This window comes from Calonectris borealis, chromosome 21 (genome assembly GCF_964195595.1).
Source record: "Calonectris borealis chromosome 21, bCalBor7.hap1.2, whole genome shotgun sequence".
Taxonomy (NCBI): domain Eukaryota; kingdom Metazoa; phylum Chordata; class Aves; order Procellariiformes; family Procellariidae; genus Calonectris; species Calonectris borealis.
In genome coordinates this window covers 7309758-7335630 of record NC_134332.1, presented here as the reverse complement: position 1 = coordinate 7335630, position 25873 = coordinate 7309758, and the positions used below count along the sequence as shown (strand labels likewise).

Sequence of the window (25873 nt, the reverse complement as noted above, 5' to 3'; positions counted from 1 at the left end):
TAGCAATGTTTGCTGCTATACATTTGAATCATGAAAATGTCAACTGCCCAGGAACAAGCACAGGGTAACATCCATAAAGAGCAATTACTCAGCTTCCAAGCAAAAGCCAAATGTGAGCTCTTCACCAAGCTTTGCAGCAGCATTGATTATATCACATTTCAAGTGGTTATTCTACAAAGAATGGCAATTAACTTTGCATTCTCTCAAGCCTGGATATTCTGCCCCTCACTTTGACTCTGCTGCCCTAAGGAGGCTCACTGCGTCTGGAAGAAGAGCTGAACAGTATGTATGGCACATACAGCACTGTAAGGCCAGCCAAGATGCAAGACATCAGGCTGGTCAGGTTGGTTCAGGCTGGTCCCTCAGAGCCCCAGAAGAGAGTTTTCAATGAAACAAAAATGAAACAATTAAGACCAAACATATTTATGGTGCAAAGAAAATACTCATTTGAAAGAGCCTCACAGAAAAAAAGTTGGGTAGGTAGAAGATGAGAGCAGATGTAGAGGACCACTTCTCTGCAAAGGCAGGAGGTGGAACGAGAAGTGAACCCTCACGTTCAGCCCAGAAACGGTCCAACCACCTGCCAATCTAAGCACAGTTTGCCCCGGCAAGCAAATGGCTGCCCATACCTAACAGGGTAAGGGCACAGCAAGTGCAAAGTGAAATGGAAGCAGCTGATAGGCAAAGGTTTTCCTTTCCCTTAGCCTGTACATTCAGCTCCCTGTCACTGCAGCAGTGCTGAAGAACAGCGGCTCTCATCTTGTGCCAGGGAACAAGAACAGACGTTCACCACTTTCACCGCCAGCCAAAGGCATTAGAGACTTCACTGGATCAGGCCTACAGCAAGTACCAAGGTAGCCACTGCTGCTCTCTTGACTTTGGACATAGGAAGGGGAACATCCCCAGCTTCTCCTGCATAGACACATTTGCAAACCAGAGCTCTGCTACAAGCCACATAGTCCTAAGATTTCACATTGTCAGGAGACACCCAGACAACCGTGCAAGACAAGTCAACATTTCTGACAGCAGCGTCTACTTTTCTCCCAGGCAAGTGACAAACCTGGCCTGCCCACGCCTCTCCCCAGCCACCGAAAGCCCTAACCACAACAGCTCCAGCACCACAGGGTGCACACAAAATTCATGTAACCTATGTAGAGCCCTTTTAACCCTATTAGACAGGATACCTCTGTGATCAAAAGTACTGAAAAAGGCCAGGGTGAGACTCCCATTTATCACCTCCCAGCCCAAAGATGGTTGGTTAGTTGGTGCTGATTGTGTTGAGAACCAAGCAAACACAACAGTTTGGTGGGGGTCCAAAGGAAGAGGGGTGGGAGTGTCACACCTATTACCTGCTGCTGTTGCTGCTGCTGCCTCTGAAATCGTGGGGGAAGAGACTTCTGGTATTTGTTGAATTCCTGTGCTGGGGAGGGAGCTTCTCTGAGCTCCTCCTCACTGCTGCTTTGGGCTGCTGCTGCTGGGGCAGGAGTCTCCTCTTCCAGATAGCCAACAGAGACATCCTGTGTGTGAAACTCAGGGGTTGCTGCAAAGAAGAAAATAAGCCTTGAAGAGCCCTGCTCATGACAGGGCTTGTGAGTGCACCACCACACCACAACATACACGGGTGCGGGCATGTCCTGACTGTGTTAGCTGGTTGAACTTTATTATAATCACATATAGCACGTCACACACAATCTCCCTGATTTGCCTTGACAGCTTTGGGCTGTCAAGAGGGCTTTGTCCCTCTTGTTTTAGTGACAAATTCAGAGATCCTCCTCTGCCATCAGCCTTCTGCTTAAGCACTTGGGGAAAAAGTCCATTTCCCCTCTTACTCCTTAAACCTGCCAGCACTTACTGATAACCGATTTTCTGATCTGTGGCCCATGAGCACTTTCTCGGTATCACCATCCAATCACGAGAAGATCAAGAAGCCTGTTCCGACAAGGTCTCTGCTAGCACAGCTGACTGAGCATAGATAAAGGCAACCAAAGAAGTCTGCACTTGTTTTAATATGATTTTTTTTTTAAAATGAACCTTCATCACCAATTCAAAATACTCTGCAGAATACATGAAGCAGCTAATCTCTCAAATACAACTGAAGTACCCTCCGAATGCTCCCTCCCAGGAACTCCCCCCACGCTTCAGGTAAGAGATTGGCATAATAGCAAAAAAGCAGTTTTTACAAGGTAAGGCAAGCAATGTTTCTTTACCTCTACGGAAAGCATGACCATTCTCTTGCACAGCATTTTTCTCTGTGCTTGGGGGTCGCAGGTCTTCATTCTCCGTGTGTTTCTGGGTCTCCCCACTCTTCTGAGCCAGTTTGCATTTCTGATCAAGTTGCTTCAGCTTTGCAGCGCAGGCTGCCAGACGCTCCTCCCTGGCTCGCCGCTCCTCCTCCTCCCGTCGCCTCCTGGCTCTCTCGACAGCCTCCGAGATCTCAGAGTGCACAAACTTCTGTCTCAGTGGCACCTTTTCTTCTTTATCCTCGAGGGACTGCTGTCTGAGAATACTTCCCAGTGTGGGCTTCTGCCAAAGAAAAAACATTCCTCAATAAGCACTGCCCAAACATCTCCTGTATCTTGAGCTTTGCATCCCACGCTGAGAAAATCCCCTCCTGACTCCCTCCCCTCTATCCTCATGCACACAAATCCCCCTTTTGGTGGGGAGTTATTGCTATCTGGTTCAATATCTCCATTTTCTCATTGCCTGAAAACCCCACTGCTCTGGACCAGCTTCAATTTCTCTTCTCTAGTGGGAGTGCTATGCAGATGGATTTTTCTCCAGCTGGATATAAACAAAGAACTGAGAAATTCATCAGCATCCTGCTTTCAATAAAATGTCAAACTAGCCTCTTAAGGACAGCAATGCCTCGCATCCAGCAGCGCAAGCCCACTCACACGAGTTCAACCTACCTGGTATTCAGATGCAGAGCTCCAGCCATTCAGCTTCCTCGGAGGCTGCTGTGAATCCTGCACTTTCCGGACTGACCGGGACAAGCCAACCGAGTCGCCCCAATTCTTTCCTTCCTCCAAGGTGTGTTTGACATCTGCACTGTCTGCAGAGCTCAGGGACAACTGTCGCTGCCTTCTGGGATCCCAGCTGTTCCTGTCGTATAAACAGCTTTGCTATTACATTTGCTACCTGCCTCAAAAAGCACTTGCAGTCTAATCAAGGGACAAAGGCAACTGACTGTAACAGAAAGGAAAGATCAAAAAAAACCAAAAAAAAGCACCAGATCAAGCAATGCACTTTTCCTCCTAAGGTGCATAAGGATTAACACCACTATTGTGCAGCAGGATAAAGGTGAGACACAGAAAGAAGAGGAGGAAAAAAGCCTGGCATCCTGGCACTCAGCTTCAAGACCCACACACATCCTTGAGCCCGCTCAAATGATGGCCAGTGGAATCAACAAAGTCACAGTATCAATCAGAGGATCAAGCCTCAACATTTAGAACAAGTTTTAAAAAGATCCTGGTACTGTTTACTTTTACTGAATCAACTGTAGGTGCCAATAGAGCCACTTCTTACCACTTCTGTCGTCCATCTTTAAGAGTTTCTTCCTCTTCCTCATCTTCACTAAACTTCAGTTTCTCAGAGTAATCCACTTCATCATGAATGCCTGCGAGGGCAGGATTGGAGAAGGGATATATGAGAGGAAAGAAACAGGTCCCTTGTCCTGACGAAGCTTATGCCTTCTTTGGCACTAAACCAGAGAATGCACAGGCTTGGCACAAACTACTTGGAAAACCAAATGTCCACCACAGGTACTGGAAATGACATGAGTAGTGTCGAACCCACATTGCTGAACAGCTAGGCTGCCCAAAGAGGAGCAGCAAACAGTCTAGGAATGGAGGCTGCAGATAAGGAGACAGCCACCAAACTAGCCCGTGTGTAACTGGATACTGAACGCCATGACTGAAAAGGCAGAACTCAGTCTTCTTCCCAGTAGCCATACTGCTATCTTCCTGCTGTTTGGTGTTTTCAGCTTTTAGGAGTCTTCAGATCCGGTTCCTTGAGTATAGTGTGACGGAAGGATCAGAAGGATCCATTGTGTCATCATTTACACCAACAGTAATTTCGCAACTACACAGACCACTCTTTGCTTCCCCTCCTCCCTTCTGTGGCAGTGAAAGAGAGCCACCAGAATATCCTGGCTATTTCGTGCTTCATGGAGGAGTAACTACTTTGCTTCACCTCCTAAGTTGCTGCCTGAAGCTAAAGAATGGAAGCACTTTACCTGCCCATCCGTCATCTGCATCAGTGTCTAGTTCATCCAGCCCCTTCAGGTTCTCTGCATTGATAATGGTGGGCCGAGGTGCTCTCTCTACTTGCTGGCGAACTGGACGTGTTGGGCGAGACAGGCTGAGCCTGTTCTCTTTTCTACAGGGAAATGCAAAGAAATGGTTAGAAACAGCAAACAGTAAAGAAAAGAACAGAGAGCTGAGTTTGTAACAGTGAATCAGTCCTTTTCTACCATGCACTTATATACAAGGGCTCCAAGTTTCTCTCCCCTTATCCAGGGGAGTCCAGCAAAGTTTCTTTCCCTTATCTACCCGGTACCCACTTCCTAGGGCTTACAGATCAGACCTACAACCCCTCTAGTCCAGGACAACTACTTCTCACGTCCACCTGCTCTTCAGACACAGAGCGCTTACAGCCCTGCAACATTTCAGATGCTGCTGTAGCCAGAGCAAAGCACTGCTTCTTTGGGTAAAAATCAGGTTTCCTCTGTGGCTGCCTGCAGCTTCACCCACACAACTGGATCCTTGGCCCAGATTTTTGCACAGTTTAAGGTTCATGCCACTCCCTGAACCTGCCTCTCAAGTGGGACAGTCATGGCAGCCTTACCCATCCTGGTCATTCATCTGGTATTGTCTGAAAGGTACCCGGGGCTCAAGCCGAAGCTGAGGAAGGGGGAAAGACCCTCGGTCCAGCGATGCAGGGGTCTCAGATGGCTGTTGTGGACACATCTGGAACAAGGCAAAGAAGAATAGTCTGTTTTTTCTCCTTGCCACCGGAAGACTTACCCAGATTAGATTACAACATAAGCACAGTAGCTGCATCCGCACAGAGGGAAAACAAACATTTCACCTCTGGCTGCCTAACAGGACCCGTGCTAATGGTGACCCTCTCCAGCTCTAGAGGGAAAGTAGCAACTCTTCTTTGGGCTGAGCAAGGCTGTGCTACACTATTCTATTTGCATGAAAGGGCAAATGCAAAACAGGGGAAACTAAAAATAGATCAGGAGAAGGATCCCTGAGCAAGCCCCAGGAACCAACTGAGAGTCCAGAAAACAGGTATCTCAGCTGACTTCTTCAACCCACACACACACATTATAAGAAGCAAGGACATTATGCATCTGTGGGGAAAGGGCAACTTACAAAAGCAGGTAGCATATCATGGTATGTAGGTGGTTGGTAGACATTTCCCATGAACTGCGAAGCCCCTTTGCGGACAGGCTGAGCTGGGCGGAGAGACGGCTCCTTCGGATCGCTGGCACTCACTGAGGAGGGGGCTCCGTCTCCAGTGCTAGAGGTCTTGCTGCCCAGCTCAGCAGGGGAGGCGGTCAGAGATGTGGCAGAGGTTATGTTCCTCCCACCGCCCTCCCTCCAACTGGTGACATCTGGAAAGGAGGTAATAGTTATGTCAAAATTTGTAAATGCAGACAGTCACTCTGCCAAAAAATCTTGAAACTCAAATACTCTGGTCAAGCCCTAATTACACTGAGCATGTAGAAAAACATCAGGGACCAAGGAAAATTTCCAAGTGTGTTTATTTTCCTAAGAGACTAGCAGCATCAGCCATTACTAAGTAACTGCTGCACCTGTGGTGTGCTTGTCAATAAGCCTAAATTCCCATCAGCTCTGCTCCCCATCTCCACAGTTCTTATCCTGCAGAATTAAGGCCGATTAGATCATGCACAAACACTCAAAGAGAAGCCACAATACACCACCCACTCATTTCACTTGTGACTCTCCCTTAGGCCAGGGGAAAGGGGCCTGCTTTGCAACATCACACAGCAATTTTTATGAAACAATGTAGTAGATGACAGTCCGTACTTGGCTGTCTGGACCACAGAACTCAGGCAATGAACATCATGTGAATCTGTGGTCAATCTAAGCAGCTTGACACATGTGAGCTCATAAAAAGATAAAAGGAAATGTAGGGATGGAATATCTGATACTACTGTGAACTGGCATTCCCCTACCCAAAACACAGTCTATGGGGTTATGAGCTGGGATAAGGCAGAAAGACACAATCGTTCACTTACTCTGGGGGCGGAGGCTTGGTCCTGGCCCATACGACGGATCTAAGGCGCCCTTTTCTTTGCCAACCTTGTCCTGCTCGCCAGCTGCTTTCAGCGTCGGAAATTCCTCGGGAGAGAAGGATAACAGTCGGCTTGAGGCCCTTGAACCTGTCAGACAAATAAGTGTGGGACTCAGAGAAGATCTTTCCACTCTTTCAATTCCCTTACCAGATCAGCCTGGAAACACATTTCCTGAGAATTTGGGCCTCCAGCATATTTAAGCCCAAATTACTATTGTACCAGCACCTCAGCTCACACCCAAAACACTCTCAGACGCTGTCACCAACACGACAACACATGTCCTCACCCAGTACTCCCACACTCTTAACTTGGGATCTTCATTTGAATTCGCATGTTCAACAAAGTCAGAGTGAACTTTCTCAGCTTCCAATTATTTTTAAAGCACAAAATTCAGACCGAGGCAGAGATATAAATTCTGCAAGATCGCTTATAGATGATACCTTGTTATCAAGTATTTGACATTTCTATTCAGACTCTTTCTGCTCGTATCTCACTCTACCTGGGAAGACTATTGTTAAGATTTCTGGCAATATATTCAGTGAAAGACCACAGATAAGGACTGAGTGCTATATGCTATACCCCACTCTCCTCCTTGCTGCAGCATTTTTAAGATGCAGATCACTGGCCAGATCAGGCCAGGTTCATTTCTAGTCATTGGCAAATTGTCTTGCCGAGTCATCAGCCACCCTAGAATGACAGCTTTCTGTCCATTCTAAAGATCTGCCAGTGACTGAAAAACAAAACACAGCAATTCTCCTAGACCTGTTGGCAAGATAACACTGAAGAAAATGAAATTGTCAGCATTGTCGCACTACTAAACATTAAAAAAAATTGCTTTCTTGAGAACTGTTTCTTGGTGTTACTTGGCTAATGCTCTTTTTAAAAAGGACATTTCAGAATTGCCACGTTAGAAGTATCAGCAATGAGTACTGAAGACCTGACAAAAGAGTCTCATCTATCTTTATCCTTCCTTGCCCTATGAGTCAAGAAGGATTGACTTCTTTAAGTCATTTTCACTTTCTGGAACTTGCACACTGCACAAGACCTCCCACCTAAAGATTTCCAGGGAAGACACTGCAACTGCTGCATGTAACATCTTCAAATATTTTGGACAGATGAGAATACACAAGAAGGACATTTCTCAAATACACCACAAAATATCTGAGACGTGCAGAGAGTTCTACTAAACTAGAATGGCAACGAGAATATTAACAGCATGTAAGTCTTGTTCAGCAGAGACTTCCACCCCCCAGGTAAGGCTGCACAATGTAATGACTGTTAATGTGCAGGCATTAACAATTTGTACTCCAACCCTAGGCAGCATCACACTGAAACGTTTGGTGCACCTTTTTTTTTCTCCGAATGCCCCTTATACAGAAGACACAGGCATGGAGCAGTTCATAATTAATTTACTAGACCACATTTCTTCAGGATACGCCCTCCAAAAAAGTTTTTACAGCAGTAACCTAAAAGAGAGCAAAAAGCAAAAGACTTTCCTCTTTGTCAATAATATTAGAAACTGCTGTATTAGCTTAGAAGAAAAAGCAACTGTTCAATGCCACTGGAGAAGAGGTGCGAGGATGGGATAGCCTAAGAAGTCCTTTCAGCCAGATTTCTGATGCTCCTAGCTACATATGCAACTCTTTTCTTGGGTTGAGAACTCTATATGGATAAGCATGACCTAGAATGAGTTTTCAAAAAAATCTTTAAGAACATTGTTAGATGATCAAATTTCAAAATGACTGTACAGGAGGCCTACACAGCAACAGTCTCAAAAAAGTCCCAATTATCCAAACAAGACACACAGTCTTTGCACCGGTCACCAACCTCAGGCAAGCGCAAGTTTCTGCTTTAACATTTAGCCTTTGAGAAACACCCTCTCATTAAGGAACTCATTAAGGACAAGGGTAAGCTTGTCCCCTCCATTTCTGCAATCTACAGCTGTCTCAATTCTTTCAAATCTCTCTGCAATTTCATTCAACAACTGAATGGTTCCAGGTCTGTTCACATTAAAACAGTGGAACTGAGTTGTATTCTCACTCCAGTTTTAATGATAGTACTCAGTGCAGCTGGAAACCACGTCCTGTGTGGAAATGGATGCATCCGAAGACAACTAAGCTCCCAATTTATGTTAACACTGCTTCAGGATCCTCAGTCAAGCAGAAGCCATTAGCAGCACAGTTACTCAGGGAGACTTAACAGAAAGGCCTCAGCCAAGGTGTAAGCAATTGCATCCTGCAACAGCTTCAATGCCCTTCCACCCACTGGCACTGTAATACCCTTGGACCAAGGATGCCGCGTACAGCCTCCCTGAGTATCATCATTACAGCCTCACTTTTGACCACCTAATTAGGTGAAGCTCCCCATGCTACCAGCCATGGAGGTGCCTACATTTCCAGTCTCCGATGTCCTCTCTTCTCCTTTCTTCTCTTCTTCTAAATCAATCTCTCCCCTCTTCCACTCTTTTCTGCATCTTTATTACACGCTGCTCTGGGCTGATGGAAGATGCTTACAAGGGGGCAAATGTTTCCCTTTTCCTTCAAAACCTTCACCTCCCAGAACTTCTTGCTGCTTCCCAAGTGCATGAATCATTCTGGTTCAAGGTGGCGATGAGACACATTCTGTTCAAGCTATGTCTTGCACTGGCAGACCTGAACAGCTGCAGTTGCATCATTCTAGCCAACACACTACACAGATTGAAAACAAGACTCATATGGCCTCACTGCACTGTAACCAAGACAGCTGTGTCCCATTCCGCACCAGTCTAGACAGGGAGGACAGGAAGAAATGGAGTCCACCCCACCTCACGCCAGTCTGGGAAAAACAGGCACATACCCAGCTCCATTTCTGTTTATCATACTCACCACCTTCTTGTCCTGCTGGCTTTCCATTCAGCTGTGCCCATGACTTTGGTCCACCTGGCACTGAATTTGTACTCTGAAAACAAAACGAAAAAACAAAAAAAAACCCCAACATCCACAGATCAGTGGAGTCTCATGACTGTTTCTCATTTCCTGGCTGGCACCTGCTATGGTTCAGACCTCTAGATCACCCAGATGTCACTGGATACCACAGGTCTCCCCAGCTTCTTGTTGGGGCTAAAGTTAGCTGCCCCCCACTCCAGTGTACTATGATGCTATAGCAAAAATTCTCTTCCCTGCCCTGCCTCTCATCTCTCCTCCGCTCATCTTCCCCAACTATTTCCTCAAACTATTCCTCTTGCTTTCCTCCCCCTAATCAAGCTTTCCCTTTGTTCCGTTGCATTTTCCCAAACGGTCCCTCTTAATCTTCTAGATTTGTTCCATGCTACACCTCGACTTGAAGGCTACCCTATTTTCTCATGCATTAACCACTCTTCTCCTCTTCAAAACATAACTCCTGTCCTGATGTCCCTGAACCTCAAGGGCTGGGAAATTTTTTTAAACTAAAAGTATGAAATCTGCAGCACAGAGGGGCCAGGTCCCTGCGCTCTCTGGGGAAGCTTTCTTACTTGCCAGTAGCTTTTTCAGGTCCTGACACTGGCTACTTCTCCCACATGACCAGATCTCTTCTTATCAAGTCTCATCAGGCTGGAAGCAAGAGCTGGCTCTGTTGTCACCAAGCGACACTTGAATTAGACCCAAAGTAAAATAGTTTAGAAGTGCTAACCAGCCATCCCACATTCCAGCCATTCTTTCTAGATTGAAGCTAGACTTTCTGCACACACTTGAAAGGTACAGAGGTGACGTGCACAGAATTATACTCTAACTGCAGCATAGCATTCCTGGGGCACTGTAACTTGGAGTCAAGACAATCAATTCTACAAGAATCGATTATACAGGAGCTGTTCTGTAAATTGCAGTCTGCTGATTCTTACTTGTGCAAGGCAACACAATTAAAGAAAACCCTCAAGCTGTCTGGAGACAGGGGAAGCAGGGTGGCAGTCACAGAGACCGCTTGCACCTACCTCCTGACTGATTGACTGTGTCGGCTTCTGTAAATTGGAGACAGATTTCTGCAAACCCTGCTGCGGCAGCGACTCCTGCAGCTGTGCAGCCGTCGCACTGGAACTGAAAAGAGACAGCAGAGGTGAGATCAAAGGGGAAGGAAGGCAAGAAGACAGACAAACAGCTCTGGCAATATAGCAGTTACTAAAAGATCAAGCTAGCATTGGCTCTACACTGGCATGGACAACAGAACTGATCACTGCAAGGTCCAACACACAGCACAGCAGTGCACAACTGCTGCTGCTTGCCTGACAAAACTTAGCAAAGAGTAGTTCTACCTACCTCTTTTGGTCTGGTTGATCCTGCTTGTTTGCCCATCCTGTACCGTCCTTGGGTACTATAATGATGTTGGGGTCGTTTCCTTTGTTCTCAGACTTCAAGCTAGGCAAGTTTGCAGGAGGTGGCATGCGCCGGGCAGCAGCAACTTTCCCAAGACTCTGTAAGCCATGTCTAGGAATAACTAGTGAGAAAGGAACAGCAGCAGGTCATAGAGGGCTATATCCTGCTAGATAAGTAACCTTAATTAGCATACTGTGGCTGGGTGCAGTCCCAACAGAACTGTACAACAAGCAGCACCACTGCTGCTATGTCAACATACAGGTCATTTCCCACAGGACCACGGCAAAGCAGCCGTCTGTTGCAGCAGCTGGCTAACAGGCAGTCTCCTACAACGGTCGGGAAGGAGAGAGAAATAATTCTTCCTAACAGAAAACACCCACAGAGTTTTTTAGCTATCTGTGCAGATAGTCCTTTTTCATTTCACCAAGGAGAAGCAGCATTGCCCTTTTACAGCTTGGGGAAATGGCCATCCAAGTCCACCTCTTAGCAGACAGACTGGTAATCTAACCCAGGAGTCCTGAGGTCGAGATTTTCCACCTCTACCCACCAGATCACATTTATTAAATTAGTATTTTATTTTCTTTGGTTTTCTACTCCCACACCAAATCCAAAGCCAGTCCAGGCAATGTTCCCATTTTTTTTGACCCCACCACCTACTTTTGGTCACACCTCTACTGCAAAACTAAGGTTCTTCCCCAGAGGCTCTCAGTCCTTGACTCTCGCCTCCCACAAGGTCTGATCAACTTAAGGCCCTTCATTCAGCTTAACTGCCCTGTCTTGTTATAGCCTAAGGCCCCAGTAAGGCTTTCACTCAAGTTTGCAACCTGACCACTTTGCAGCAAGGACATAGGCTAAACGAAAGGGCCAATAGTCCCCCAGCTGTTTTGCCGTAATTCCTCCGTACAATAACAGCAGCACCAAGAACCACAGACATTTTCCTTGAAGTCCTAATGAAACACAGGCTTAGACACCAGCCCAAACAGCTCTGCAACCCAGCTGCTTCCCACAGGGCCAACAACCTCAATTAGCTCTGCAACGCTCCTGGAAGACACCAAAAGGAGCTTTCTGAACGCATTTCTTACCTGTAGTTCTGATAGCTTCTATTGACTTTCCTTTATACTTATCAAACAGGCTGAGAGTCGAGTACTTGCTTTTCCCATCCTTTCCCTTGGTTATTTGCCCCAAACGATCGGACATTGCGATGAAATGTCATCTAGTAAGGAAATTTCTCTGCGCCGCTCCCGATCTGCCTTTTAATGAAAGAGAACCAGGGAAACGCCATCAAACAGATTATTCAGCCACAGACAAGTAAAAAGTAAAGCATGCACAACTGCTAGAACTGCAGATATTCAGTGAGCAGACACTAAGTTAGAAGGTTTTAACCCTCTCCTCTTTAGTCGCAAGAAGCTTGTGGAATTTAAGATTCATAACCTGAATGAAAAGAACTGCAGGAACACACTTCTCTCAGCATCATTTTTTTTTTTCTGCCACTCCAGTGCTGAAAGAGGTGAGCTTCTTCAGGCATGAGAATACGAGAGAGGGTTGTCAACATAGTCCTTGCTTTAAAAGAATAAGTCTAACAATAAGCAGCTACGCACAAGGATTCCTAAACATAAATGACAGAAAAGCACTGTATCTTATACCACGCTGGAATTTATCATTGGGTTTCCCACTGAAGCACTGGTAGCTGGGTTTGTAATGTTTATAAGATTATGGTTCCACACCGGCCACAGTTAATGACTTGTACCAGCAATTAATGCTTTGAAAGCATCACCTGAAGGTAACAGAGTTATTTCTTCAAATTCCCTTGTTCCCATCTGCTGGCCATGAAACAGAGTTTAAGGAGTCCAAAAAAACTGCTCAAATGAAACATGTTCAGACTCTTGAACCTGTGGTGGGTTCAACAGTTCCACTATAAATCCTGAAAACACTTTATTAAAAAAGATTATATTTTCTCTGTTGCTGGCACCTTCAACACCATTTTTAGCTATAAATACACTTTTCACAATGGATGTGGTTTGTCAGTTTTTCACGCTGATCTTTGCTGTGATTAACACCCTTCATGAGGCAGTCTCTTGGTTTCACTTTTTGGCTCTTGGAGCCTAGGACAAAGCTAAAACATGGGGAACGCACACACTGTAGGTCAACTTATATGTCAGAAAAGAAACTTTGCTTACTTTCAAAGGACCTTTCTTTCATTTTTTTCAAGGATAATTCTCTGTTCTAAATTTTCTCAAATCTAGGAGCATACTCTAACCTTTTCATACGTAATTTAGATTTCCAGATTTCTGGTTGTAAAGCCTCCACTTCAAGCCTAAAACTGCTGGCAGTTTTATTACACCATCTGCCAGGTCCCATCTTAGGGTTGCAACTCCGCGTTGGAATAACAAAACGCTATATATATCGGACTTTCCCACCCTTCACCCTTTCTGAAACTCATCCAGCTGAAAACATGTTTCAAACACAGTCAGAAATAACTCTTTCTGAAAGAAACCGTATCTGACCAGAGGCTACAACTTCCACCAGCAATGCCTTATCATATCACAGACATGAAAGAGAAAGGGACAAAAACCACTGATTAGCACAGACTTGGCAGGAAAGTAGAAGCTGGACTGAGAACAATGACCTGTCTGAACTGGCAGAGTTGTGGGGAGCCCTGGACCAGAGCAAATAGCAGAGGGTGCTGCATGCCAGCCCTCAGCTGTGCTGGCAAGAGCACAGCCACCTGCTTTTGCAGGTATATTGAGCCTTGCAGAGGGAGCCTGGCTCAGGGTCTACCCAGAGCACGTCAATCCTGTACCCAGGATCCTGTACAGAATCCAGTACAAAATCCACTTTGAGGTTTAGAAAACTCAAACTAGGCAAAATTAGTAGGCATTAGAAAAAAAAAAAGAACTACCACATCAGGTTCAGGAGTTAGTCGGTTAACAGAGAATCCCTGAGTTCCTGAAAGTCAGCATGCAAACAGCACGCAGGGTAACGCTGCCAAAGAGAAACCCTGACAACCAGTTATGCAACTGGGTCTCAGCTGCCTCTTGATTACATCTTATATCATTAAAAGGGTGCGAGAGGAATAAACAACCACTTGAGAGCAGAGGAGCTGGGGATGTGTCGGGATAAAGCCCCTTGTCAAGCTTTCTGGGACAGCCACCGCTGCTGTGTGAAATTTACTTTGAACTCCTTCAATGCTTTGAAGCTGAAAAGGTGAAACACAGCTTTGTTTGTGCATTATGTGTGTGCTCCAAAGGGGAAAACAAGTCCGTGGAGAGGTGAGGCCCTTTCCATACAAAGAGGCTGCAGAGGCGCTGAGCCCCTCAGAGCCATCCCGCAGGCAGGACCTTGCTGTCCGTCCCGCCTGACGGCGGCCAGCTGCAGATCTGAGCTAGTCCATGGGTGTGTTGGCCACGGGGATCACTCGGCACCCAGGTCACCCACAGCACTTCAGAAAGGCCACAGAGCCTCCCAAGGCTGTCACGACACTGGACTACTTTCCCACCACACAGTCAAACACAGAATCCAGGCAGGGATCATCAAGGCCTTCCAGCCTTGCAGAGCAAAGCCATTTCTGATAAAAAAATCAAGTTCATTAAGAATTGAACTGCCAGCCTGCATGCTTATTATTAGGAAAGCTAGAACCAGAAGGCACATGCCGATGCTGACAACTGAGAAGTGACAGCCTCGGCAAAGCCTCTGACCTGTGCTCAGGGTCCCCGTGTCCGATAGCTGACCCTGAAGAAACCATTATCCCCTGTTACACAGAAATAAAAAAATAAACAAATAAATTAAAAAAAAAAAAATCAATCACCAGCATTTCTGTAAGGTTTCTCTCTGGGTTTATAGAGGTCTTTGGGGGAAGGTTCACCAGCAGTTTTAGCATGAAGCTCAGCTCTTCCCGTTCTTAGGACTAGCAAGATCTCCTGTGTCTCAGAGGAATCAGAAAATACTGCAATATGACCAGTTACATTAGAGGCCCCAGGGTACAAATCACTGCACCAGAATCACTTCCTGGGCAGAGAGCTTCGCTACCCAGGAGTCTTCATGTCCACATCGTGTTGCCCTGGATTTCATGTGTGGGTACTGACCCCATCTAACTGCATTTTAAAGGGGTACGTTCTAATCCGGAGACCAACAGTGACATTTTAAGTGCCAGAGCATGCAAGTCTTGGAGCTACAGCAGGGATCTACCGAGCACCAGAGCCTGTCCTGCAAAAAGAACCACGTGAAAACCTTGAGTTACTGGCACTGGTAACAACTGGAAACCCCTGAGCTGAAAACACAGCCAAAAGGAGAGACTCCTGACAAACGGGATTGTCTGCAAAGCTCTTTGTAAATCTGTGTATGAAGGAGGCTGGGCTGCTGGTGTTTTATTCACAAGACTTCAATGGAACTTGAATACCTGGAAGCTAGCCAGCCTTAATTGAGCAGGGCAAACAGATTTATGAAAGGTAACACACACACTAGAAGGAATCACTTCAGCTACTCGCACACCACTGAGCTCTACACTGAGCACAATCACTCGGGCAAAGGACCCGAGACCACTGCAGACCTTCACTCCTTGCTCACTTCACAGCAGCAGCCACAAACACAAAACAAAGCAACAGGATGGAGATTAACAGTGAAAAGGCTTTTCTCCAGAAGCAGGAAGATTTTTGACCTGAAATTTTATACAAATTGCTCAGAAACTCACAGGATGCAAAAGCTGAACTCTACTTTCAGAAAAGAGAACTGTTTGGAGTTGATGTTAAACTGAAATCTATTGTGGTTTCTAATGTTACTGGTAATGTGAAACCTTTTAAAAAAATAGTTTTACAGAAGATTAGTGATGTTCACTCTTCTTTAAATACACACGGTCAATTTTGCTGGTAGTTCTTATAGCTGAACATTTATCTCTCAACAGGGAGATACCACTACTTCTCCTGGAACATGTCCCACCAAGAATCACCTATTTGTGAAACGGTAGCCACCTGCCTCAGTGATGAAGGACACCACTGGCTGCCCTTGGAAGAGCTTTGGTCAAACGGTGTGACCAGCTGCCCTAGGGGCTTGGTGCCAGATGCGCTTATATCCTCTAGAAGTCCTGTTGGGCCAGGCAGGGATCATCAGCCTCACGGGGAAGGGACCAGGCGAGCATTCAGTTCCTAGGAGATACTGCTTAGTAAGGAGGGGACCAACAGGAGAATATCAGTACAAAGTCAATAGGATCAATACAGAAGAGCTGCAGGCAGAGGCTGTAGCAAGAGTCTAGGCCACAAAAAGCCACTTGCTGTCATTCTGTGGCATTGTTTCCAAAGGGAGCTGGCTAAGATTTGTTGGTACACCTGAAAAAGGGCCTGCCGAGATCCTGAATGTAGCACCAAGTCCTGCCAGACAGGGAGAAGTCAGCAGTCTGCAGTGCAGAGAAAAGATAGACACCCCATAGCAAAGACAGCTCCTGATTCACAAGGGGGGACCCTCCTTGCTTAGCTGAACAAGTATATTTGGCAGTACCGGTTCTTTTAATTCTGCACAATTCCAGCTTCTCTCTGCATCTCCCCATGAATTTTGTCTCCTTGGAAAAACAGGGAATGGCAGATCAGGATCACATCGCCCGTGATTTATTGCAGAGGTATGCTGCTAGCTGAGTAATACTGTTGGAGGCTGTCTGCCAAAAGACTTGCCCGCTGGCCAGCCCCACCGTCAGGCCTCTCTAAGCCAAGCCACCCTGGATTCGAGACATGCAGCAGGACCACGAAGAGGAGGGGCAGAGTCTTCCGGACAGCGTATCTATCATTAACTCTGTGGCATGGAGCTGTAAAAGCAGAGATAAAACATGACAACAGCGGGGGCAGAAAGGGCATGTCCTGTAAGAGGACCTGACCTCATTTTCTCAGCTTTGTCTTCACCAAGCTCACCTGCTGCCCCCTCTTATAAATGTACCAACAGAATGGGAATCACAACTACTGTTACTGAACCACTGCACAGTTATAGAGAAAACAGATCTCCATTATCTCAGGTTTGGCCTGTGAAATACAGAAGCCTCACCTCTCTGCTAAACAGCTTTCCCAGTGCTGGGAAGGCAGGCAGCAGAGAAAGGCAGCCAGAAAGGGTGGATTTGTAACTTACTGTAAAACAGATAAAGCAGACTGAAGTCTGGAGAAGAGCTCAATTGTATTTACACAAATACATTAATGAGTTCTGTGGTCCTTTCTGTAAGGGCTGGACAGACAATGCTACACCCTGAAAAGGAGCTCTGACCTGCAGTAATTAAGGACACAGACAAAGATAAGAAATACTTCATCCTGAGGATGCAAGACTCTGGCATGGAGAAAAAAAAAATCCAGCCAGAAAGCTGGTCCACAGCCTACAGAAAGTACTTACGAGATCCTGTGCTCATGAAACTCCCCCTCCTTTTCAAGCAGCAGAAAACCCAAGGTGTGCAGTAAATTCTTTTCTTGAAAGGAGTGTCTGTCTACAGCAGCCCTCCAACGAAACAGAGCCCATTTTCTGCCCATTTGCCCCATCAGTGCTGTAAAGAAGGAACTGACCCCTTGGTGCCAGCTTGTCAGGAATAACTGTATCTCTAACCCAAGAGGAAGCACTGCAGGGCTTTCATACCCCTCAGAATCAGGAACTGATTACTGCAGGGAGGCAGCAAGGTATCTTACGAAGCACCGACTACCAACATCACACTCGTTGCCCTCTCAGCCAGGCCATAAAGGTATTAAATGAGACAAGCCCCAGCCCAAACTGACTCTGATGCCCCATCTATAAACCTCGCCAGGCTCAGAAATCGTGACTTCCTGTAGGCGCTTCTGCAACAAGACACAATAAAGGAGCGTATTGCTTTGCTGTTTCACATTTCAGAGGCAAAACCCACAGAGGACAGAGCAGCTCAGTTCAGCAAAAACCACCTGTGGCATCAACAAATCCAGACCCCAATCGCTCTAGTACAAGAGGAAAGGGAAGTGACCTAGTGATCTCCACGAGCTGCCGGCACAAAGGAGGGCTCATATTCAAATGCAAATCTTTACCCTTAAGAGTCATATTTAGCTCTGGCTCCTCCACAACCAAGGCCCAGAGCTGAAGCACGCTACCTACAGCCTCCAAAGTGATTCTGCCTTCCACTTTGCCCTGCTCAGGTTCTTCTGAGAGCTGAATGTCCGGGGAGAATACACAGATACAACATCCTGTTCCCCCAACCCCAAAGCACAGAGGCTGATCACGAGCAAGCAATTTAAATCCAAACACAAAAGAAATCCCTGGCATAATGCTCTGTTGGCAAAACCTGTTCAGAAAGCTCCTGGCAACATTCAGCTGAACTGTAAGGTAAACTGGGCATTTGGGTATCTGAGCAACAACAACAGACTGCGAATAGCTGGTAGGGATCTCCTGATGGGTAACAGGGCTGGTACTATCAGTCCTATTTTACAGGCTGGGTAACCAAGGCAAAGAAACAGTTTGCTCAAGTAACGCTGTAGGCAGTGTTAGAGGTCCCAGAGCTCAGGTTTCTGCCCCAGCCACCCAAACCTGCACTGCCAAGACCCTCAAAGAAAATGCAGCTCTTGATCACAAAGGAGCAAGTTGTAAAGAGGAGTCAAACGAGGAAGGAATGCATTGCAGCAGCACCTGCCATGTCTAGAACAACCTCTTTCAGTGGAAGAGACTGTCCACTGGCACAGAAAGTGGACCCAATCCTGCCCACTGCTTCAGAGGAGTCCACGAGGGCAGGAGGCACCCACACAGCGTGAACTATTTTCATTGCACCAGGTCTTACGACTGACAGCTCAAGGCAAAGATGCCTCCATCACTAACAACTAAATTGAACACCACTGTATTTTAAGGTGTGAAATTCCCTTAGTCCTGACACTTCTGCCACACAGACTTTTAAAAATCATCACAGTGATGATACCCGTATAACCGAGGTGAGACGCAGCAGGAGTGGCGTAGGTGAAACACCTGTGCTGCCAGCTCCAGAACCCAAATGTAAGCCTCCAAGTCATTAGACATAGCTCATCTTGGAGAGCCCTACACAGCCACGGCAAAGGGGAAGGACCGCAATCGACTGCTGCCAGAGAATAGATGCATTCTGAGGCGTGACCACAGAAATTCTTCCAGTTAAGTCACACACATTTCACAAATCCTTTACCTGGTCCCAAGCTCAGCAACTTACTCCATCTCTCAGCAGTGAACATAGGTTTTATAGCAAACAAGCAGAGAGGAAACCAGAGATGTCACAGCTCCAAGAGATGAAATCAGAGCAAAGCTAGCAGTCTTTAGGGTTAACAGTTCTTTTTTCAGGAACAGATACAGCTCTTTCCACACAAATGCCATCAGCTGTTGAGTAAGTAGCTCTGTTTTCTCTGCAGTCTCAGGAAGGATCACACTGGAATGGGGAGGTGGGTGTTTATCTTGTGCCAGTGAGCCTCACTACCAGATCTGCTTTGGTAACACCTCTCCACACTCTCAGGCTATCTGCTGAGTTCAGGGCCTCAGCTCCCATGCAGGTTATGTACAAAACATTATCTTTATGAAGAGAGAGACTAGAGATAAAACCCAATGATATTAATCAGCAGGCAGTAAACGCCAATCCCTCACTGCACACACAAGGGAGAGGTTCCTGTACACCCTTGCTGAGCAGATCCCTCAAGTCCTGTTCCTCCCCAAGGCGCTGACGGGAGCTCCTCCGGCAGGCACCTTCACAGCCAGACAGGCCAGCACCAACACACACACTGCAGGGTACAAAGCTGCCCTGGCAAGAGCTGAATAGCTCTTTCTCTATCGGATTTCTCCAATTTCCCACAGCCATCAAGACTGATGCAGCCCGTTCAAATCATTAATAATATTACAAGCAGTTCAAACAAGCCTGCAGTTCATAAACACTGCAGATGCTGAAGCTTCCAAGGAAGTATTCCTCCAGGTGCGCCAATTTTAACAACACTAGAGCAATGCAGCATTGCACAGCAACCTTTCTTAGAGGAAGCCTACTCGTAGGAGCCATTTGCACTATAAATGAACGCCAAGGATGCTAACAGGAATCTGATGGGAAAAGGACACAGGTACAAAGTGGTAAGAAACCCAACATTACATGCGGTGTGCTTCAGTATTCTGAAGAAAGATCTTTAGGTAGCTTTAGCTTTTCTGGAGAGCTAAGCAACTCAGACTATGCACAAGACATCTGGACTACGCTGGGCTGGACAGGAAGTGAAAACACTTCACAGATGCTTTAATTTACATAAATATTTGCAGTGCATAACTGACAAGGTGTGTAAGCATCATCACTTCTATTTTCCAGATAGGAAAATGATACTGCAGAACTCTGCTGCTATGCTGAGTGGCAAAGCAAGAAACAGATCCTTCATCTCCCACTTTCTGGGGCTGGAAACCACCCTCTGAACCACAGTGCCTTCCTAATGCTGTGGGACCAGGAGCAGCACGAAGCCCTGCTCCAGAGGAGTTCTAGATGAGCAGGTCTGCATGTCATGATGGGGAACGCTGCGAACACCTCCTAAATGAACCACCCCATACACCGCTTTCACTGCAACAGGATCACAGGCATCACCAAAGGCAACATTTTGCTCGGACGCAGAACACTGACACCGTAAGAACACCCAGATCTTGTGAATCTGCTCCTAAATGATGGTTCATGAAGTTTCAATTGCTAGGTGGGAGCTTGATTCTTTGGTTATTTCAGAAAAAGATAAAACCATACTTCATACTATTCCAGCCATGAAGAAGCATTTCTTCAGCATGTCCCTACTCCCCTGCCTGCTTCACAGCCCACTCCAAACTCTGAACAAGAGCACTTGAGGCTTTTGTACGGGCTCCCAACCCACATACAGGTAGGAAGAGCTGAAGAATCTACCCCACAGCAGAACTCTTGTGAAAAAAATCACTATATTCCCACACAAGAAGTGCCTGTGGGAGGCAACGTCCCAGTGCAAGCTTTTCAAACCTGTCTCTATTCACTCCCTGCAGCACTATCACTACAAATCCTGTCCAAAATGTCTCAACGGCTACCCAGGAAGGATTCCTCCACCAAGACTCTTCCAACAGGGTGCAAATACTATATAGTTTACTCCTCTTAAGTGCTACTCCCCTGAAATTCAAAGGCTATTGAGGATGCTCCCAACAGCTAATTGAAGCCCTGTGGACATTTGAAGTACTACAGTCCTCTTGGCCAGATCCTAGGCTGCTGTTAGCAAGTCCTCACTTTCTTCCTGGTATTTTTCCTGTATTTCTTCGCAGTTAAGCCTGGTTCACCTTCACCCCCTCTTTCACTTTTGCATGTTTCAAATCTGGCCATTACCTCTTCCTTTCAACTCAAGGTACGATTTTCACCAGTCTTCCACAAATTAATACCTGTAGTCTCTTAAAGATATAACTCTCTTGCCCCTTCCAGTTTACCAGCACTTTCCTGAAAATGTAAGCATTCTGACACTGTATTTTGGCTGTAAGTACAATGACCCCCTGCAGAACTGCACATACACCTTTTAACACCTCAAAAACACTTTCTGTCCTCACAGACCCCACAGCACTGCAAGTCAAGCAGCTTCACAACAAACCAACGCCACAGGTAAATATAGAACAACCTAGGGCTACTAAACCAGCCTCCAGTCCATTTCAATTACGGTCCCAATGCTCCCGGAGAAAAAAAAAGGAATCAGGATTTATAGCTATACACATCTGAACAGCTTTGCTCTGAAATAAACAGCTCATAAGCTCAAACTTCTCAGTTACTTCTGCACAGGAAGCACACACGCATACAGAGAACATTCTGAATACTAGTACAAGTTACTAACTAAAAACGAGCCCAAGCTACATTTCAGTCAGGCTTAATATTATAATACAATCTCCTGCTTTAGCCCCATTTTTCCCTCCTGTGGGAAAGAACAATTCTTAACCAAACCAGATGGGTTTTGCACATACCTGCAAAACCGCCTTCAGAAGGTGCTTTCCAGGAGCATGCTGTCGTGACTTTCTTAAGAAAGTCACTTAATTTCAGCAGTTAGAAAAAGATGTTCTGCAAAGGAGAGAGCTGCACCTCCCCAGCCTTTACCTATTCACTGCGCTTTCACCTCATTGTCTGATACCTGACAGACTCACAGTTGTATTTTTTCTGTTCCAAATGGGAAACTAGTGATAAGGAGCTGTGAAATTATCAACCTATTAGGATAAGGAGTCAGTGCCACATGAAAAACAAAACCCACTTACAAGGCATGATTAGCTGAAGAGCAAGGCACTCATTGCCAAGTTGCAGAATAAATGAGGAATCTAGTAAAAAGGAGCAGGGATGACCAAAGGTCCAGCCCTTGGAATAAACCCTCTCCCTCCCTTCCCTAAAGTTACCATCCTGTATTCAGTAAGTTTCTCCTGTTCATATTGCTTCTTTTCCTACAACAAGAAAATACACAATTACAAGTGGAAATGCCACTATGCCAAAATCTCTTCGTACAGACTATCATCATAAAAGAAAAAATAAAATGGCTTACTATTATCTTCAATGCAGCAGCACTTAAGAAAGTTAGCCTGGCTCGCCCTTAAATACTTTCAATCACTCAGGTAAGTACAATGAAGGCCTTGAGCAACTAACCCTTTTGAATCTTAAATAGGCAGGTAATTCTGCAATGGATAATCTAACAGGCTCTGCACTGTACAGCTCAGGCAAACTGGAGGCACTACCAGACATGCCAAAACCACGGTCCTGATTTTTCCCCACTTACACCTCAGATGCGATACCCTGCAGGATGAGGAGGATGCGGTACGGGAATCAGGTGCTAAGCAAAAGCATCAGTGCCACACACAGGAGGACTGAGGATTGTTTGTCTTTATACCACCACTCACTCAGATACCACGGCACGCTGCGTCAGGCACAAGACAAATACGGACTCCAGTGCCACCCCTACTTTTAGAAGGAGGTAGTTGAAGTACATTAGCCTTTGAAGTTAGGTTTTACACAAAGCTTTAATAAAAGGCTTTATTAAAATGTAACTATAGAGTTAAATCATTTTAATAAAAATTCTTTAGGAACATTACTCATATTTATTAAAACTAAAATACTTTTAAACCCTGCATCTCCTTTCCAGCATTTGGATAAATAATATATTTATTATTATTATTATTATTATAAAAATTCTTTAGGAACATTACTCATATTTATTAAAACTAAAATACTTTTAAACCCTGCATCTCCTTTCCAGCATTTGTATGGACTATTTACTCACTTTTCCAGCTTCAGCCAGTTGGCTGAGTTTCACTTTTAAGTTCTCATGCACACACAGAAAAAGGAAAAAAGCCCACAGTTCATCAAAAAATGCACTGTAAGACCAAATAAAAAATTCCCTGGATTTAGAAAAAACAAGGCACCAAGGCACTATATAATGACAACTTTGGAAACCTATATAAAGCTCGTGTTTTTACTACTTTTTTTTTTTAAAAGGAAAGGTATCTGCTCAAGTCATGTAGAAATATATTTTCTTATCAGTGAAGACTGATGAAAGTGTCCTAAAATGTGTGACATCTAGTCTACTCATGCCATGCAGAAAAGCAGACCAGACCAATTAAAAAAAAAAAAAAAAAGTAATCAACTTATATTCAATGTACATATCAAATTAAGCACAAAATCAAAACATGGCTAACAGCAGATGTACTTGCATTGGCCTAAGGAAACGTGCAATTTAAAAAAAAAAAAAAAAAAAAACAACCCAAAACAAAATAAAAACACCCCCAACCCCCCCCAGCAATCTCAAACAGTATTTGTGATTTGTCTGAGTATGATTTTTAATCTGAACTTTTTAACTGTAAAAAGAAAAGTTAGCCCATTTCAAATAGGTCATATAGGAGAGGTCTTGTTTATCATACCCCAAAAATAGACTCTGCTAACTAGGAAGAACTCTTAGGCCACTGTCCTGAAAGAAGCAGCATCGCCCATGATGAACCCACAAAGACCTCAAGAACCCCAGATGCGGTCCTGATAAAACACCCAGGCCCATTTACAATACTTCAAATGAAGTGAAAAATGCAGGTAGATATTTCAACTTTTCAGACAGAAATCATCCCGAAACCATCACTTTCCACCCAGTCTTTAAATTCCACTTTCAGAATAATATGGTCTCAGCCTCCCTCCTCCTCCAGGTGACTTTATTCCCCAGTCCCTGGCCCAGAGCACTAGCTTTTAGGGTGCTGGGATTTAACTACCCCAGTGCCAACTGAATGTGGAAAAGGCACATGCAAAAGTTACATCCTTTCCGGTTTATATCTGAGAAATCTACCCCACGAGGAGCCGATTCTCCAAACTTGGGCTCTCCAAGGCAGGAACCAGCTATTCATGCATCATGAAAAGGCCCGTTCCAGTGGCGGCCCCATGTGCATCTGCGAGACAAGGCTTAACACAAACAAAACTTCCACTATAAACCTTGATTCAGTCCTGGAAGGGGCAGGATGCCTTCCCCCTAAGCAGACTACAGCAGATGATGTACACACTGCAATATGCTTACACTTAATACCTGTTCCTAGAAAGAAACAAAATTGCTAAAGTCCTAAACATTTATATTTATCATATGTTATCAACCCAAACACTAGTAACATCAATATACAAATATCTGATGAGTTGATACTCGAAAGAGTATATCTCACCCTTTGCACGTTCAGGAGAGAAAACCAAAACAACTTTCCGAACAAAACCTGCAGCTCCCAGCTCATTCAAACCCCGTCGGCCAGCTTCGACTTCGGAGACCAGGGGGTTGTTAACGAAAAAACCCTCCTAGTTCACAACTAACACTACTAAACAAACCACCCCCCTGGTGAAGATGCACAGCACATGTGTCCCACGACCCGCATCAGGGTTTCTCCAGCTTGCAGCACATCTGCTCCCACACAGAGATGAAAAACTCCTTCCTAAACCAAAGAAAACCATCTTTTCAAACCCACCTAACAAGCTCTGCCAGCACCAAAGCGCACAAACTCCATCCTTACCCGCCCCACGGTCAGCAGCTGCCCCGCACACCCCCCGCCCCAAGCCGCATTTCGGCTTTCGGCCTCAGCAACCCTTTTGTCGGCTCCCGCACAATAACAAACCGACCGAGCCTTCTGGATGCCACCCCCCTTGTTTTGCTGAGACACACACACACACACACACACACACGGCGCGACAAAAATATCTTTGTGTCACACTCCAGACGATGAAGAAAAACAACCTGCCCTTGCGGCGGGAAGCCCCCCCACCCCACCCCGCTTCCCCTCGCCCCCAGCCCCTGCTGCACCCCTCCGGGGAGCGGGGCGGCGGGGGGGGGGAGGCTCCAGCCCCGCCGCACACACGGACAGCCACCCAGCAGGCCTCCCCCGGCCCGGGGGCAGGAGCCCGGACGACGGGCCCCAAGCGCAGGCGGCCCCCGCCAGTCCCCCCCGGGCCTCACCGTGGCCCTCACCGAGGATGGGGCCGGGGACGGCCCAGCCAGGCCCCGCGGCTGCCCCTGCCGCCTCCATCCCCGCGGGGGGGGGTGTCGCACAATACACACAGGCGGCTACAACAGCCCGAGATGGGGGGTCGCTCCCACAGCCGTCCCGGCCCCCCACCGCCAGGCCCCGGCCCGGGGGACCCGCCGGGGCTGCGCCGCCGCCTCCTCCCCCCCGCCGGGCCAGGCCAGGCGGCCGCGGGGTGCCGCAGCCGCAGGCAGCCGCTGGCTCCGGCTCCATTTTAGGGCTGCCTCGTCCCACCTTCCCTCTCCCTCCCCTTCCTCCTCCCCCCTGGCCCCACTCACCGCCCCAAATATCCGCGGCCGCCGCCGCCGCCGGCCCCCGATACCCACCTGTGGTGGTGGCGGGGAGCCGGGAGTGCCTGGGGAGCCGGGTGCGGAGGAGCGATGGGCGCGGGGCGCGGCGGATGGCGGCGGATTGCGCGGCGGCGGCGGCGGGATGCGGGGCGATACGGGTTCTCGCTGCCGCTGCCGCTCCCTCCTCCTCCTCCTCCTCCCCCTCCTCCCCCGGCCCGGCCTGTCAATCCCGCGCGGGAGGGCGCCGCGCCGCCGCCCTCCGCACAGCGCCGCCTGCAGGGCCCCGCCGGCGCCGCAGGGGCGGCCCAAGATGGAGGGGAGGTGGGGGGGGTGGTGCTGAGGGGCGAGGGCAGGCGAAAGGGGTAGAGCCGCGGCCATGGCGGCTCCCTCCGGCCCCGACCCCTCTCTCCACCCCACACGCCCGGAGCAGGCGCCCCGAGGGAGATTCTTCCCTCAGAGCCACCAGGGCGGGCTGA

General features: G+C 46.9%; 1 protein-coding gene across 16 annotated transcripts in view; it reads right to left on the bottom strand.

Moving 5' to 3' along the window:
* PRRC2B (proline rich coiled-coil 2B) overlaps window positions 1-25655 on the bottom strand; it is a 51107-nt gene extending 25452 nt beyond the window's left edge. For 7 of the 16 annotated variants that reach the window (XR_012676770.1, XR_012676771.1, XM_075170544.1 and 4 more), the window contains exons 1-13: window positions 25386-25618; window positions 11733-11900; window positions 10594-10771; window positions 10272-10374; window positions 9190-9262; window positions 6269-6412; window positions 5379-5620; window positions 4846-4967; window positions 4235-4377; window positions 3526-3616; window positions 2910-3102; window positions 2208-2523; window positions 1350-1540 (exon numbers count right to left, since the gene is read on the bottom strand). Coding sequence is in view for 12 of the 16 variants with exons in the window: in XM_075170544.1 (XP_075026645.1) it covers window positions 1350-1540; window positions 2208-2523; window positions 2910-3102; window positions 3526-3616; window positions 4235-4377; window positions 4846-4967; window positions 5379-5620; window positions 6269-6412; window positions 9190-9262; window positions 10272-10374; window positions 10594-10771; window positions 11733-11847 (1911 nt within the window). In the remaining 4 variants the exon portion in view is untranslated. Of the gene's footprint in view, window positions 1-1349; window positions 1541-2207; window positions 2524-2909; window positions 3103-3525; window positions 3617-4234; window positions 4378-4845; window positions 4968-5378; window positions 5621-6268; window positions 6413-9189; window positions 9263-9815; window positions 9897-10271; window positions 10375-10593; window positions 10772-11732; window positions 11901-25385 lie in introns of those variants that run through there. The other 9 variants (XR_012676772.1, XR_012676773.1, XM_075170553.1 and 6 more) reach the window with 4 other exon arrangements.
* Between the last annotated feature and the right edge of the window lie 218 nt (window positions 25656-25873).